Genomic DNA, 12,909 nt, shown 5'->3' with positions numbered 1-12,909 from the left:
ACAGAAAAAAGGTTGACTTAGCTTTGCATAAGGGTCTTGTTTTATGCAGAGGCGACATGTTGGAAGGTGATTCCATGCGAAGTTCTTCCAAAGTCTGTATAGCTGCGAGTTCTTCCTCAGATAAGGACATAGAAGGTGAGGCTGGGATAGTGGTCTCTTCATGGAGCATTACCGGCGCCATTGATCCCAAATCATCAAATGATGAGGCATCTAACATGTTGTCAGAAGATAATTTGGCAAAAAATTTCTTAAGTAGCAGTTTTCGACCAAAGAGTCTCAGATCTTTCTCCCATAGAAACCTGTTGAATGGTATATATATAATTAACAGGGCCACTAACAATATTTTCCTACACCATTTTCTCACACTAGGAATCACTATATCACAACATTACGCTTTTTTCACAATCATGATTTTAGTAAGTATTTTTCACCCCACTAAGGATTAATCTGAATTCATGCACAACTTCATCTGGTTACTTTTATTCTCCCAGTGGCACGCCCTTCCCTATAATCTGATACCTAGGTATTAGGACTATTTCCATCCATTTTCCATCCATCTAATATAGGTTAGTAAAGCTTCAAATATCTCCAATATTTATTCCAAAACTAGTGGCAATATAGACTTTAACCGTTTTTAAGGGTAACATACCAGGATTAAGAATATTCAACTACTTAATAGATTCACAGTTTGTACCCTATAAGTAGCCTCATATAATAATTGGGGTTGTAGTTCTTGCCTATCTTCGTTTATGACAGAGCAGCTTAGAATGAACTAGTGATTTCTAGTCCACACTTCCATACGGTTGTACCAGATGCCTGCATTTTATCTACAGGCAACATATTATTATTGCAACTATTACCCAATTGTCTACAACCTATATTCCTCTGCTTTCGGGCTGTCTATGCAGTACCCAGTATCCATTCAAATTATAGAATCCATACTTACCATTCTTTGTACCTGTTTCTGTATATATTTTGCCTTAATATCTGCAAATAACAAAGCACTAGGTCTCTACTAAATTTACCAGACGATTTGGTTTCATTTTATTTTATTTTGTTTTTAATGCACTTATTTTTCCTTTTTTATTACATGACACCACATACTGACAAGTTTTTATTGAGGTTAAAATTACTCTGGAGCTGTCAACCTAACCGGAATGCAACTCGATATCAATCACGAATGATTATACTTGAAATGACTCCGGCGGCTCGTTAACTGTAACAGCACACCCCCTGTTTTGTGATTGGAGATGAGCAAGTACGGACAGCGTTTAAAGCCAGAATGAAAACACACCAGGACAGGAAGTGATCAAGCCCGGTGTACGGGTGAAACGCGTCTTCTGTCCTGTCTGACCAGCTGTCTGAGATCGCGGACTGATCTCAGTCGCCTCCTTGAGTCACGCACCAACCTTTGCCACCAGGTAACGCCACACTCTCCAGTGACGAGGATCTACACTGTGCTCCGTTTCAGCTTTGCTCTGGTACGATGGTCACGGGTAACATTCACTTCTCCGCAATCCTTCACTGACAGACCACCGCAACGGGACACCAGTGTATAGAAGTTGTATCCCCACTTGAAAATAATTTTTCAGCGGTGCTTTTTGATCTTTACATATGTACATGTGATTATAATCTCAGCACTTAAATCCTTATCTACTTTAATAGTAATATTACTGTAATATCAGTTTCTTTAACCAATGTGATAACTACTAGTGAGGCACCTGTATTCTCAGTTTATTTACAAACTGAATTATTTTTCATAGTCTTATAGTAGTGCATTCTAGCCCTGAATGATACTTGTTGTATTCAGCAACAATATTGCTTTCTTTCTTATCTTTTGCATATACTGATACATTTTGAATACTCAGTATTTATTCTGTGTAATATCAGGAGTTGATTCATCTTCGTCTATGTGCAACCCTTTGGGATTTTCTATGCATGTAAATAGTATACTGATTATTCCCTAATTACTTAACCCTTTGCATTATTAGCCTAAGACCTCTGGGTTATAATTGTTCTTTGAATCATCCTTTTCCATTCTCCACTATTTTTCTGGACTCTCACCAGCGATTCAGAGTTTCACATCTCTATCTAACGTTGGCAGCAGAGCCACCTAATATTTTTCTCCTATCATCTCACTGTCATTACCTTCATCTTTTTTCTATGAGTTTGTAAACTCTCATCAGTGACCCCAGAGCTACAAAGATCATTTGCTTACAACTCTACTATCATACCACACTGGAAACGCCTGAATACATTTGATCTTGGAAGCTAATCAGTGTCGGGCTGAGTCAGTACTCGGGTGGGAGACTCCTGAGGAAGACCCAGTTTAGTAGAGTATCCTCATGATCCCCATGCTCAGTGTTTAACACTGACAGCAGATTCACCCTTTCATTTCTCTCATTACTTATTCTCCATTACTTTTTGGCAGCTTACATTGTCATGCTCTGGCCACAATACATGTTTAAAAATATTGCTAATGCCCGTAGGCAACTTTTGACTATTAACTTCGCTAAGTCATGCATAAACTTATGGTTGAGATCAATCTGTGAATTTATTGGATACCTTATTTGTAGGATAATCCTTAATTAAATCTAAATCTATCTCAGACAGCAGGCACTTGCTAATTAATGCCAATTATGGTTATTATTGTTGTTATTATTATTATTATTATTATTATTTTTGCATTGTTATAAAACACACCAAACTACTGACATATTTTATCACAAAATTAATAAAATTGAATTAATTTTACATCTTCCTCATTATTCATCATTTCTATAAATTTTTCTAAATTACTAAGAGTGCACCCACAAAAGAGTCTTCTTTTTCTCCCCTTGTGTTTGTAGAGTCTCCTTTTTGCACATTATGGCAGACAGCGTCCCCTTTTTACACATTACGGCAGACAGTGTCCCCTTTTTACACATTACGGCAGACAGTGTCCCCTTTTTACACATTACGGCAGACAGTGTCCCCTTTTTACATATTACGGCAGACAGCATCCCCCTTTTTACACAGTACGGAAAACAGCGTCCCCCTTTTTACACATTACGGCAGACAGCGTCCTCTTTTTACATATTACGGCAGACAGCGTCCCTCTTTTTACATATTACGGCAGACAGCGTCCCCTTTTTACACATTACGGCAGACAGCATCCCCTTTTTACACATTACGGCAGACAGCATCCCCTTTTTACACATTATGGCAGACAGCATCCCCTTTTTACATATTACGGCAAACAGAATAGAAAGATAGATAGAGAAATAGATAGAAAGAGACAGATAGATAGATAGATAGATAAATAGATACTTACTATCTCTCCCAACTGGCTCAGGCAGTCAGGCTCCTCGGTGCTGGCAGATTCCGGGCAGGGGAGAAGGAGGAGGAGGGAGGGGGACTTGGGAGCCGCAGCAGCACAGTGTAATTGGTGGTGGCGCCGCAGCAGCTGTCCCTCTCCTTCCACATTGGCTGGCCGCTGCCGCTGCTGTGAATGCTGGGATGAGGGAAGCACATCCCAGCATTCACAGCAGCGCCGGCCAGCCAATGCAGAAGGAGAGGGACTGCTGCAGCGGCGCCGCTAACAATTACATAGTGCTGCTGCGGCTCCAGAGTCCCCCTCCCTCCTCCTCCTCCCCTGCCTCCGGAGCTGCTCCTCTCCTCTTCTCCTCCAGCATGGCGCACACAGCACAGGCAGCTTGTAATGAGTCAATTGTAATGAGTTACGACTCTGCCCAGAGCATTACTGCGTGTTTATCACTTAGTGCTTCTCTACGTGTTCTCCAGTACTGATTACCTTCAGACATATCTACATGTTCTCCAGTGCCTATTACCATCGGACATCTCTATGAGTTCTCCAGTGCCGATTACCATCGTACATCTCTACGTGTTCTCCAGGGGCAATTACCATTGGACATCTCTGCGTGTTCTCCAGTGCTGAATACCATTGGACATGTGTACTTCTTCTCCAGTGCTGATTACCATCAGACATCTCTACGTGTTCTCCAGTGCCGGTTACCATCGGACATCTCTACGTGTTCTCCAGGGGCAATTACCATCAGACATCTCTGCTTGTTCTCCAGTGCCGATTACCATCGGACATGTGTACATCTTCTCCAGTGCCGATTACCATCAGACATCTCTATGTGTTCTCCAGTGCCGGTTACCATCGGACATCTCTACGTGTTCTCCAGTGGCAATTACCATCGGATATCTCTGCTTGTTCTCCAGTGTCGAATACCATCAGACATGTGTACGTCTTCTCCAGTGCTGATTACCATTGGACATCTCCAAGTGTTTTCAAGTACCAAATACCATCGGTTTAACGTAATTTGTTCTTCAAGTGTTTTCAAGTTCACCTGTTCTCAAGTATCGTGTGCCATCGCTCAAGCATCATTTATTTCTTCAAGTGCTTTCTAGGTCACCAGTTCTCAAGTAGCATGTGCCTCCGGTTAAACATCTTTGTTTCTTCAAGTGTTTTTTCAAGTTCTCCAGTTCCCAAGTATTGAGTACTATAGTGCTTCAATTTCATCAAAGACTCTCTCATTATCAATCTGCCACTAGGTATTTCTTTGTAGGATTCCTCAGCTATTTCCGGGTACCTGTCTAGGGGGCCGCGACCTGCCTATCGGAAGCAGCGAAACCCAAATTCCCACAGGAGGGGGAAACTGGTGAAATCCTTCCAGTGGGTTAGACTCCACGCCTCTTGGCAGGTCTCGCCAACACTCGGTGATAGCGATCTTTGAGGAAGTCTTATAATTATCTTCCTTGTTTAGTGTGGCAGTCTGATCCTGTAATCTCAGAAACCACCAGCTCAGTACACAGGGACCCTGGACGTGACATATAGTAAATACTGCTAGTGCAAGCATGATAATGTACCAGATTAATAACAGTAATGCACTGTAGAAAATATACCATAGTCCTGTGCAGTATAAGGTAACATGTATAATGTATAATTCAAGCGAACAGTCAGGAACCTGATCCCAGGGTGTTGGGCCCACCGGGGTTTTCACCTCTACCCCTGTGGGCCAGTCCATCCCTGATTATATGCAAGTATATACAGGAACTTCTTCATACCACTGTGGTGATTTGGACTTCTGATGAATAAAGGGTCTTCAGTTTTGCTTCTGTGTCCTTTAGATGACCTTGGAAGCAGTTACAGTATGGAAATAATGTTATTGCAGAATTGAGGAAATAGAAGGAAAAATATTTATCTGATCTTTCTCTGTTGTTTTTTTTTTTTTTTTTATGCCCAGCATATTCTCTACAGTGTGTCCAATACATTTATCCAAATACTGGGCCATATAATGAAAATCATCCAAGCACTGTGGTGAACTGCTCATCAGATCAGGATGTGTGCATGAGGATACACTATCTACTAGAAAAAAGAAGTAAGTACCACTGTCACTTTCCTATAGTCACAGACACAAGTGAGTTCTTGCAATAAAAAATATACAGTGGCGACATATTTTATATTATCATTATTATTATTATTATTATTTTTGTAAACAGACAATATAGTAAAAAGAGAAGAGCAAAACCTTCACAAGTTAATTTGCCAAAAAGTTTTATGCAAACAAAAAGAAACTTATTAAATATAGCACTTCGTCAACAGATTTTGGAGGAATTGCAATGATTTTGTAAAAGGAATACACTGACATTTTCTGTTGTCATGGATGTGGATTACAGAATGAATGTAGGGGTATCTGTTTCTATTTCACAGCCTTTAACTGGTGAGATACTTCCATACCCCGCTCTTTTATATCATGGGGAGGTGCTGGTCATAATCAGTGGTGCAAGTAGAAAAAATGTCTTACAAGCACTGTGTGCGTGCGCCAAAAATGGGTGTGGTCAAATGCCACATGGGGCGTGGCCAATGAAAATGGGGGCGCGAAACACATATGGGGGGTCAGATACACATATGACACCAATAGTGCCAGATACATGTTGCCCCATAGTGCCAGATATACATTGTCCCCACTGTACCAGATATGCATTGCCCCCACTGTGCCAGAAACACAAATGACCCCACTGTGCCAGATACACAAATGCCCCCACTGTGCCACGTATACATTGCCCCACTGTGCCAGATACACAAATGCCCCCACAGTGCCAGATATACAATGCCCCCACAGTGCCAGATATACATTGCCCCCCTGTGCCAGATATACATTGCCCCCCTGTGCCAGATATACATTGCCCCCCTGTGCCAGATATACATTGCCCCCCTGTGCCAGATATACATTGCCCCCCTGTGCCAGATATACATTGCCCCCACAGTGCCAGATATGCAATGCCCCCACAGTGCCAGATATACATAACCTCCCCTTACCGCTGGCTCTGTTTCTACTATGTGAGGGGAGGAGAGCGCAGCGCCTCTCTTGCCCCTCAATTCTCTTTGATGCCCGGTCTCACTCTCCGGCAGCAGGGTCAATCTGAAATGATGCGCCAGTTCGTAAGTTTCAGAGCTCGCGGACTGGCAGCCAACAGGGGGCACGGTATTGGCATAGGGGACGGTCCGAGGCGTGGATACACGATTGCATCATTACAGCATTGCCCCCACTATACAATGCCCAGATTACTGGCATTGTAAAGTGGTCCATGGGACTACTATGATGCACTTCTGTCCAAAATGCATTATTGCCCCACGCACTTTGTAGTTTTGTATGGTATAGATTTGCCTACTCTACGGGTGACCAAGACTGCAAACCAATTTTCAGGAGCCTCCCGGCCTTCCTGGGAGAGTAGGTAAGTATTTAAAACCATGACTCAAAACACTAAACTGGTCCAGGAGAACAGCTAGTCACTACTTAGCAGTAAGTAGCAGTGGCACTGGTTCAATGGAAAGGCAGTTATTTTACAGCTGTTTAGCCAATGTAGTGAAGTCTGCATACCAACCTTCTCCTAATGAGTGAACAACTGCATCTGGGAACAGCCCAGGGCAAGAAAGAAGCTGTCTATGTATTTTATTGCAACCTGCACAACTGGCCAATTGCTTCTAACAGTAGTTCTATTAGTATTGTAGTTTTATCAAACTGCACAATTAGTTTTAGAAATAAAGCAGTCAATCAATAAGGTATCCATGAACACAGTGACAGTCTTGTGCACATGCAGATTCTTTTATAGAGGCATGTAAACAAGTCTTGCATCTGGAGGCTAGACAGTCTGACCTTTAAGTTTTGTGAAAATATTTCCTCAGACATGTGATGTTATTTAGATAGATAAGTCATGCACAATAACACACAGTTATCTTTTAACACACAGTTAAGAGACAGCAAGTAGCGATTACCTATTTAACTACATTTCAACACATTTCCCTAGTTCCTTCGCAAAGTAGGAATGTGGAAATGTCTCCTCAATAAGGTGAGATAATTAATGTAGACATTTTCAAGTAAAAGTTAGGATTTCACAAACAAATAAAACTGTCAAAAATAGAAAAGACTGCACATGTCCTAGGGGTACTTTCAAAAGTGGACTTTTCTTCTACTTTTAAATGAATACATTTAACACCCTTACCCAAAATTGCCGTTCATCTGAATACTATAATTTTGCAATCTGACAGGACCAATATGCAGTCAATGGCACGAAACCTTATTTATCAAATTATTATTTACTGAACATTTAAGACTTCAAGGCAAACCCACTTACCTGTGTCAGTTTGCCAATGGTCATGTTTTGCATTTTTTCCCAATAGTAAATCAATGCAATGTATGCTAGCACTATCTAAATTATATATATATATATATATATATATATATAGCCAATGCTATGCTCCGGCACCGGGCACTGCCCCGGCAATGGGGCTGACCTGCTCTGGTGCCCTCCTCCAGGGACAAGGCCCATATGGATAACAGCAAGGAATGATGAGGCGGCACTCAGAGTCTTGAAACTGCTTAAAACTTGTAATAGTGCATATCAACGTTTCGGGGTCTTCCCCTTCGTCAGGATTAGTGCTTAACAACAAACAGTGTGCTTAAATAAGACTTACCCCCAGTAAGAACATCCCCTCTCGCGTGTGCCACTGGCCGCGCCGTCCCGGCGTCCAGCCCGTCGTCACTGATGTCTCAGCGGAAGTGACACGCCGGCGCCTGGAGGTGCGTCCATGGCAACGCTGCCTGGCAACAGAGGAACATGTACACAACATTAAATATACAGTGTCTTGAACATTATTGCTAAAAACAGTTATTATAGACTTTTAGTGTTACTAAATTGCTTTGTGTCATGAATATAAAGTGCTCTTGTTGCGTGATGCCAGGTCAGACATAACATAGTGCATAAAAAAAGGACTTTTTTAACATAAATATCTACAACGTGAAAAAATAATACATGGACCAACCTAATGGCCACACCACCGTACATTGTAAGCCCATACTACAATCTAAAAGATATAACCTAATAATAAACACCTATCACTGATACCCAGAGTTGGTTTTCATATTGTCACGGCTTTCCTGTTAGTCTGTTTTGCTGCCCTAACTTGAAATAAATTAAATGAATATCCCTTATATCAGCGGTGGCCAACCTGTGGCTCTTGAGCCGCATGTGGCTCTTTCTTTATTCAAATGTGGCTCCCAACACTCTAAATCATGTGACCACAACAGATACAGAAACTGCTGCACTCCAGCCAGACATGCAGCAGCACTACAGGGACTGAAATCTGAAGGAGCCAGATAATAGAGGTGAGACAACCACAAGAAAAGAGAGGACACATTAGGGTCTGCTGCAATGGCACGAGTTGATGGGAGGGGGGAGCTGTAGTGATACATGAGGGTGGGCTAGAGCAGTGCCGTAACTAGACATTTTAGCGCTGTGTGCAAGAAACAGCATCGGCGCCCCCCCCCCCCCCCATATATACAAAACAGGGCCATTGCGCACATCAGGCGCGTGCCAAAACTATAGGAGCAAGACCACAGAGCTCCCTTTCACACATTATGGCAGCAAAGCCCCCCTTTTTTTACACATTAGGCAGGGTCCCCATTTTTACACATTACGGCAGCAGAGTGTCCCCTTTTTTACACATTACGGCAGCAGAGTGTCCCCTTTTTTACACATTACGGCAGCAGAGAGTCCCCTTTTTTTACACATTACGGCAGCAGAGAGTCCCTTTTTTTACACATTACGGCAGCAGAGTGTCCCCTTTTTTACACATTACGGCAGCAGAGAGTCCCCTTTTTTTACACATTATGGCAGCAGAGTGTCCCCATTTTTACACATTACGGCAGCAAAGTGTCCCCTTTGTTACACATTACGGCAGCAGAGAGTCCCCTTTTTTTACACATTACGGCAGCAGAGAGTCCCCTTTTTTTACACATTACGGCAGCAGAGTCCCCTTTTTTACACATTATGGCAGCAGAGTGTCCCCTTTTTTACACATTACGGCAGCAGAGTGTCCCCTTTTTTACACATTACGGCAGCAGATTGTCCCCTTTTTTACACATTAGGGATAGAGAGTCCCCTTTTTTACACATTAGGGCAGCAGAGAGTCCCCTTTTTTACACATTAGGGCAGTAGAGTCCTCCTTTTTACACATTAAGCATGCAGGGTCCCCTGTTTACACATTAGGCAGCAGATTCCTCTTTTTACACATTAAGCAGGCAGAGTCTCATTTTACACATTAGGAAGCAGAGTCACCCTTTTTACATGAGATAGAGAGAGAAAGTGTGAGAAAGTGTGTGTGTGCAAGTGTGTGTGCAAGTGTGTGTGCGCAAGTGTGTGTGTGCAAGTGTGTGTGTGCAAGTGTGTGTGTGTGTGTGTAAGTGTGTGTGAGTTTGACAGTGTTTGTGTGTGTGTAAGTATTATACCTAAAAGTGACCAGCTGGCAGAGTGGCAGGCCTCTCTTCTTCTCCTTCCTGGCCTCCTCCTCCTCCCCCAGCTCTTAACTTCTCGCAGTGCAGTCTCTCCCGAGTTGCAGGGGGTGGCGATCCAGCATCCAGAGGCGAACATTTACGTCCCGGGACTCGGGAACCAGAGCTGCTGCTCCTCCATCCTCTCTCCCCTGCGGCCGCTTCCCCGGCGTGATGCAGTTAGGGAGCAGAAAGGGTAGCAGAGAGAGTGGGTGTAGGGATCAGTGAATGAGGGGAGCAGAGAGTTGGTGTAGGGAGCAGAGAGAGTGGGTGTAGGAAGCAGGGAGTGTGAGGAGCAGGGAGAGTGGGTGTAGGGTGCAGAGAGGGTGGGTGTAGGGAGCAGAGAGTGAGGGGAGCAGAGGTGGGTGTAGGGAGCAGAGAGAGTGGGTGTAGGAAGCAGGGAGTGTGAGGAGCAGGGAGAATGGGTGTAGAGTGCAGAGAGGGTGGGTGTAGGGAGCAGAGAGTGAGGGGAGCAGAGAGTTGGTGTAGGGAGCAGAGAGAGTGGGTGTAGGAAGCAGGGAGTGTGAGGAGCAGGGAGAGTGGGTGTAGGGTGCAGAGAGGGTGGGTGTAGGGAGCAGAGAGGGTGGGTGTAGGGAGCAGAGAGGGTGGGGAGCAGAGAGTGCATGTAGGAAGCAGTGAGTGTGAGGAGCAGAGCAAGTGGGTGTAGGGAGCAGAGAGGGTGTAGGGCGCAGAGTGAGGGGAACAGAGCAAGTGGGTGTAGGGAGCAGAGAGGGTGTAGGGCGCAGAGTGAGGGGAACAGAGCAAGTGGGTGTAGGGAGCAGAGAGCGGGGGTAGGGAGCAGAGAGCGGGTGTAAGGAGCAGAGAGGGTGGGTGTAGGTAGCAGAGAGGGTGGGTGTAGGAAGCAGAGAGGGTGGGTGTAGGAAGCAGGGAGTGTGAGGAGCAGGGAGAGTGGGTGTAGGGAGCAGAGAGTGGGTGTAGGGAGCAGAGAGTGGGTGTAGGGAGCAGTGAGGGTGAGTGTAAGGATCAGTGAGTGATGGGAACAGAGCAAGTGTGTGTAGGGAGCAGAGAGCGGGTATAGGGAGCAGAGAGTGGGTGTAGGGAGCAGTGAGTAAGGGGAACAGAGCAAGTGGGTGACACTGAGGGGAGCAGAGCAAGTGGGTGACACTGAGGGGAGCAGAGCAAGTGGGTGACACTGAGGGGAGCAGAGAGACTGGGGTGTAGGGAACAGTGTGTGTCATTGTGGAGCTGCCAGTGCCGAGCTAAGTGTGCGTTATGCTGCGGCTGCCACTTGTGTAACCTCCCCCCTCTGCCTCCGTCTCCGTCTCTGTTACTCATCCCACACACTGCCTCGGTCCGCTCCTATGCTTCTTCCGGCTCCCGCCGCCGAGTTCAAGGCAGAGCTCCGGAGACCTGCGGGTGAGAGGGCGGGTGGGCGGCGGCCGGCCAGTGGCCGCAAACTAATTACTGCGGGAGGTGGCGGTGGGGAAGGGGGAGAGCGGAGCTCTGCACATCACCTGCGGGTGAGAGGGCTGGAGGGCGGGTGGGCGGCGGCCGTCCAGCGGCCGCAAACTAATTACTGCGGGAGGTGGCGGCGGGGAAGGGGGAGAGCGAGTGTGCCGGTTGCGCCTGCAGTGCCCATGCGCTGTGGGCGGCGCACACTCGGCACACACGTCGTTGCGGCACTGGGCTAGAGTGACACATGGCAGAGCTGGCTGGAGAAATACAGGAGGGTCCTGGCAAGAGTGATGTGGGAGGGTGCTGGCAGGAGTGACACATGGGAGATATGACTGGAGTGACATAGGAGGGTGGTAGCAGGAGTGACACATGGGGGAGCTGGCTGGAGTGACAGGAGGGTATTGGCTGGAGTGACACATGGAAGAGCTAGCAGGAGTGACACGGGAGAGCTGGCTGGAGTGACATAGGAGGGTGCTAGCAGGAGTGACACATGGGGGACAGGCTAGAGTTACAGGAGGGTGTTAGCTGGAGTGACACATGAGGGAGCTGCCTGGAGTGACACAGCAGGGTCTTGGCAGTAGTGACACATGGGAGAGCTGGCTGGAGTGACATAGGAGGGTGCTAGCAGGAGTGACACATGGGGGACAGGCTAGAGTTACAGGAGGGTGTTAGCTGGAGTGACACATGAGGGAGCTGCCTGGAGTGACACAGCAGGGTCTTGGCAGTAGTGACACATGGGAGAGCTGGCTGGAGTGACATAGAAGGGTGCTAGCAGGAGTGACACATGGAAGAGCTGGCTGGAGTGACAAGAGGGTGTTGGCTGGAGTGACACGGGGGAGCTGGCTGGAGTGACATAGGAGGGTGCTAGCAGGAGTGACACATGGGTTAGCTGGCTGGAGTGACAGGAGGGTGTTAGCTGGAGTGACACATGGGGGATCTGGCTGGAGTGACACAGCCAGCAGGGTCTTGGCAGTAGTAACACATGGGAGACCTGGCTGGAGTGACACAGCAGGGTCTTGGCAGTAGTGACACATGGGAGAGCTGGCTTGAGTGACACGGGGGAGCTGGCTGGAGTGACAGGAGGGTGTTGGCTGGAGTGACACATGGGGGAGCTGAAGTTTATTATGTGAATCTGCCTTTTTCAATTATTTTATGTGAAAGTGGCTTTTTCAATGGATCTGGCTTTAAAAAATGTATTTTATGTCGTTCTGGCTTTTTCAATGTATTTTATACCAGGGGTGTGGTCTAGCAGGCACAAGGCCACATTCCATTTTTGCATGCACGCCATCGGCTCGATGTCGGCTCTTTGACATACCTAACAAGGTTTTTTGGCTCTTTGTCACTGACTGGTTGGCCACCCCTGCTCTAGCCTGTCCCCCATGTGTCACTCCTGCTAGCACCCTCCTATGTCACTCCAGCCAGCTCTCCCGTGTCACTCCTGCTAGCTCTTCCATGTGTCACTCCAGCCAATACCCTCCTGTCACTCCAGCCAGCTCCCCCATGTATCACTCCTGCTACCACCCTCCTATGTCACTCCAGCCATATCTCCCATGTGTCACTCCTGCCAGCACCCTCCCACGTCACTCTTGCCAGGACCCTCCTGTATCTCTCCAGCCAGCTCTGCCATGTGTCACTCTAGCCCAGTGCCGCAACG

The 12,909-nt window shown here is 46.3% G+C and overlaps 1 protein-coding gene and 1 pseudogene across 1 annotated transcript in view; both read left to right on the top strand.

Annotated features, from left to right (window-relative positions):
• The first annotated feature begins 215 nt into the window (after positions 1-215).
• LOC134965208 (uncharacterized) overlaps positions 216-12,909 on the top strand; it is a 116,259-nt gene continuing 103,565 nt past the window's right edge. Inside the window, exons 1-3 of the mRNA XM_063941717.1 lie at positions 216-309; positions 3,821-4,300; positions 5,253-5,387. Coding sequence (XP_063797787.1) covers positions 216-309; positions 3,821-4,300; positions 5,253-5,387 — 709 coding nt within the window. The remainder of the gene's footprint in view (positions 310-3,820; positions 4,301-5,252; positions 5,388-12,909) is intronic.
• On the top strand, positions 2,221-2,339 carry LOC134967116 (5S ribosomal RNA; annotated as a pseudogene).

This window comes from Pseudophryne corroboree, chromosome 10 (assembly GCF_028390025.1).
Source record: "Pseudophryne corroboree isolate aPseCor3 chromosome 10, aPseCor3.hap2, whole genome shotgun sequence".
Lineage (NCBI taxonomy): Eukaryota > Metazoa > Chordata > Amphibia > Anura > Myobatrachidae > Pseudophryne > Pseudophryne corroboree.
The sequence above is the reverse complement of the archived record's forward strand: the minus strand, read 5'-3'. Positions and strand labels throughout refer to the sequence as shown.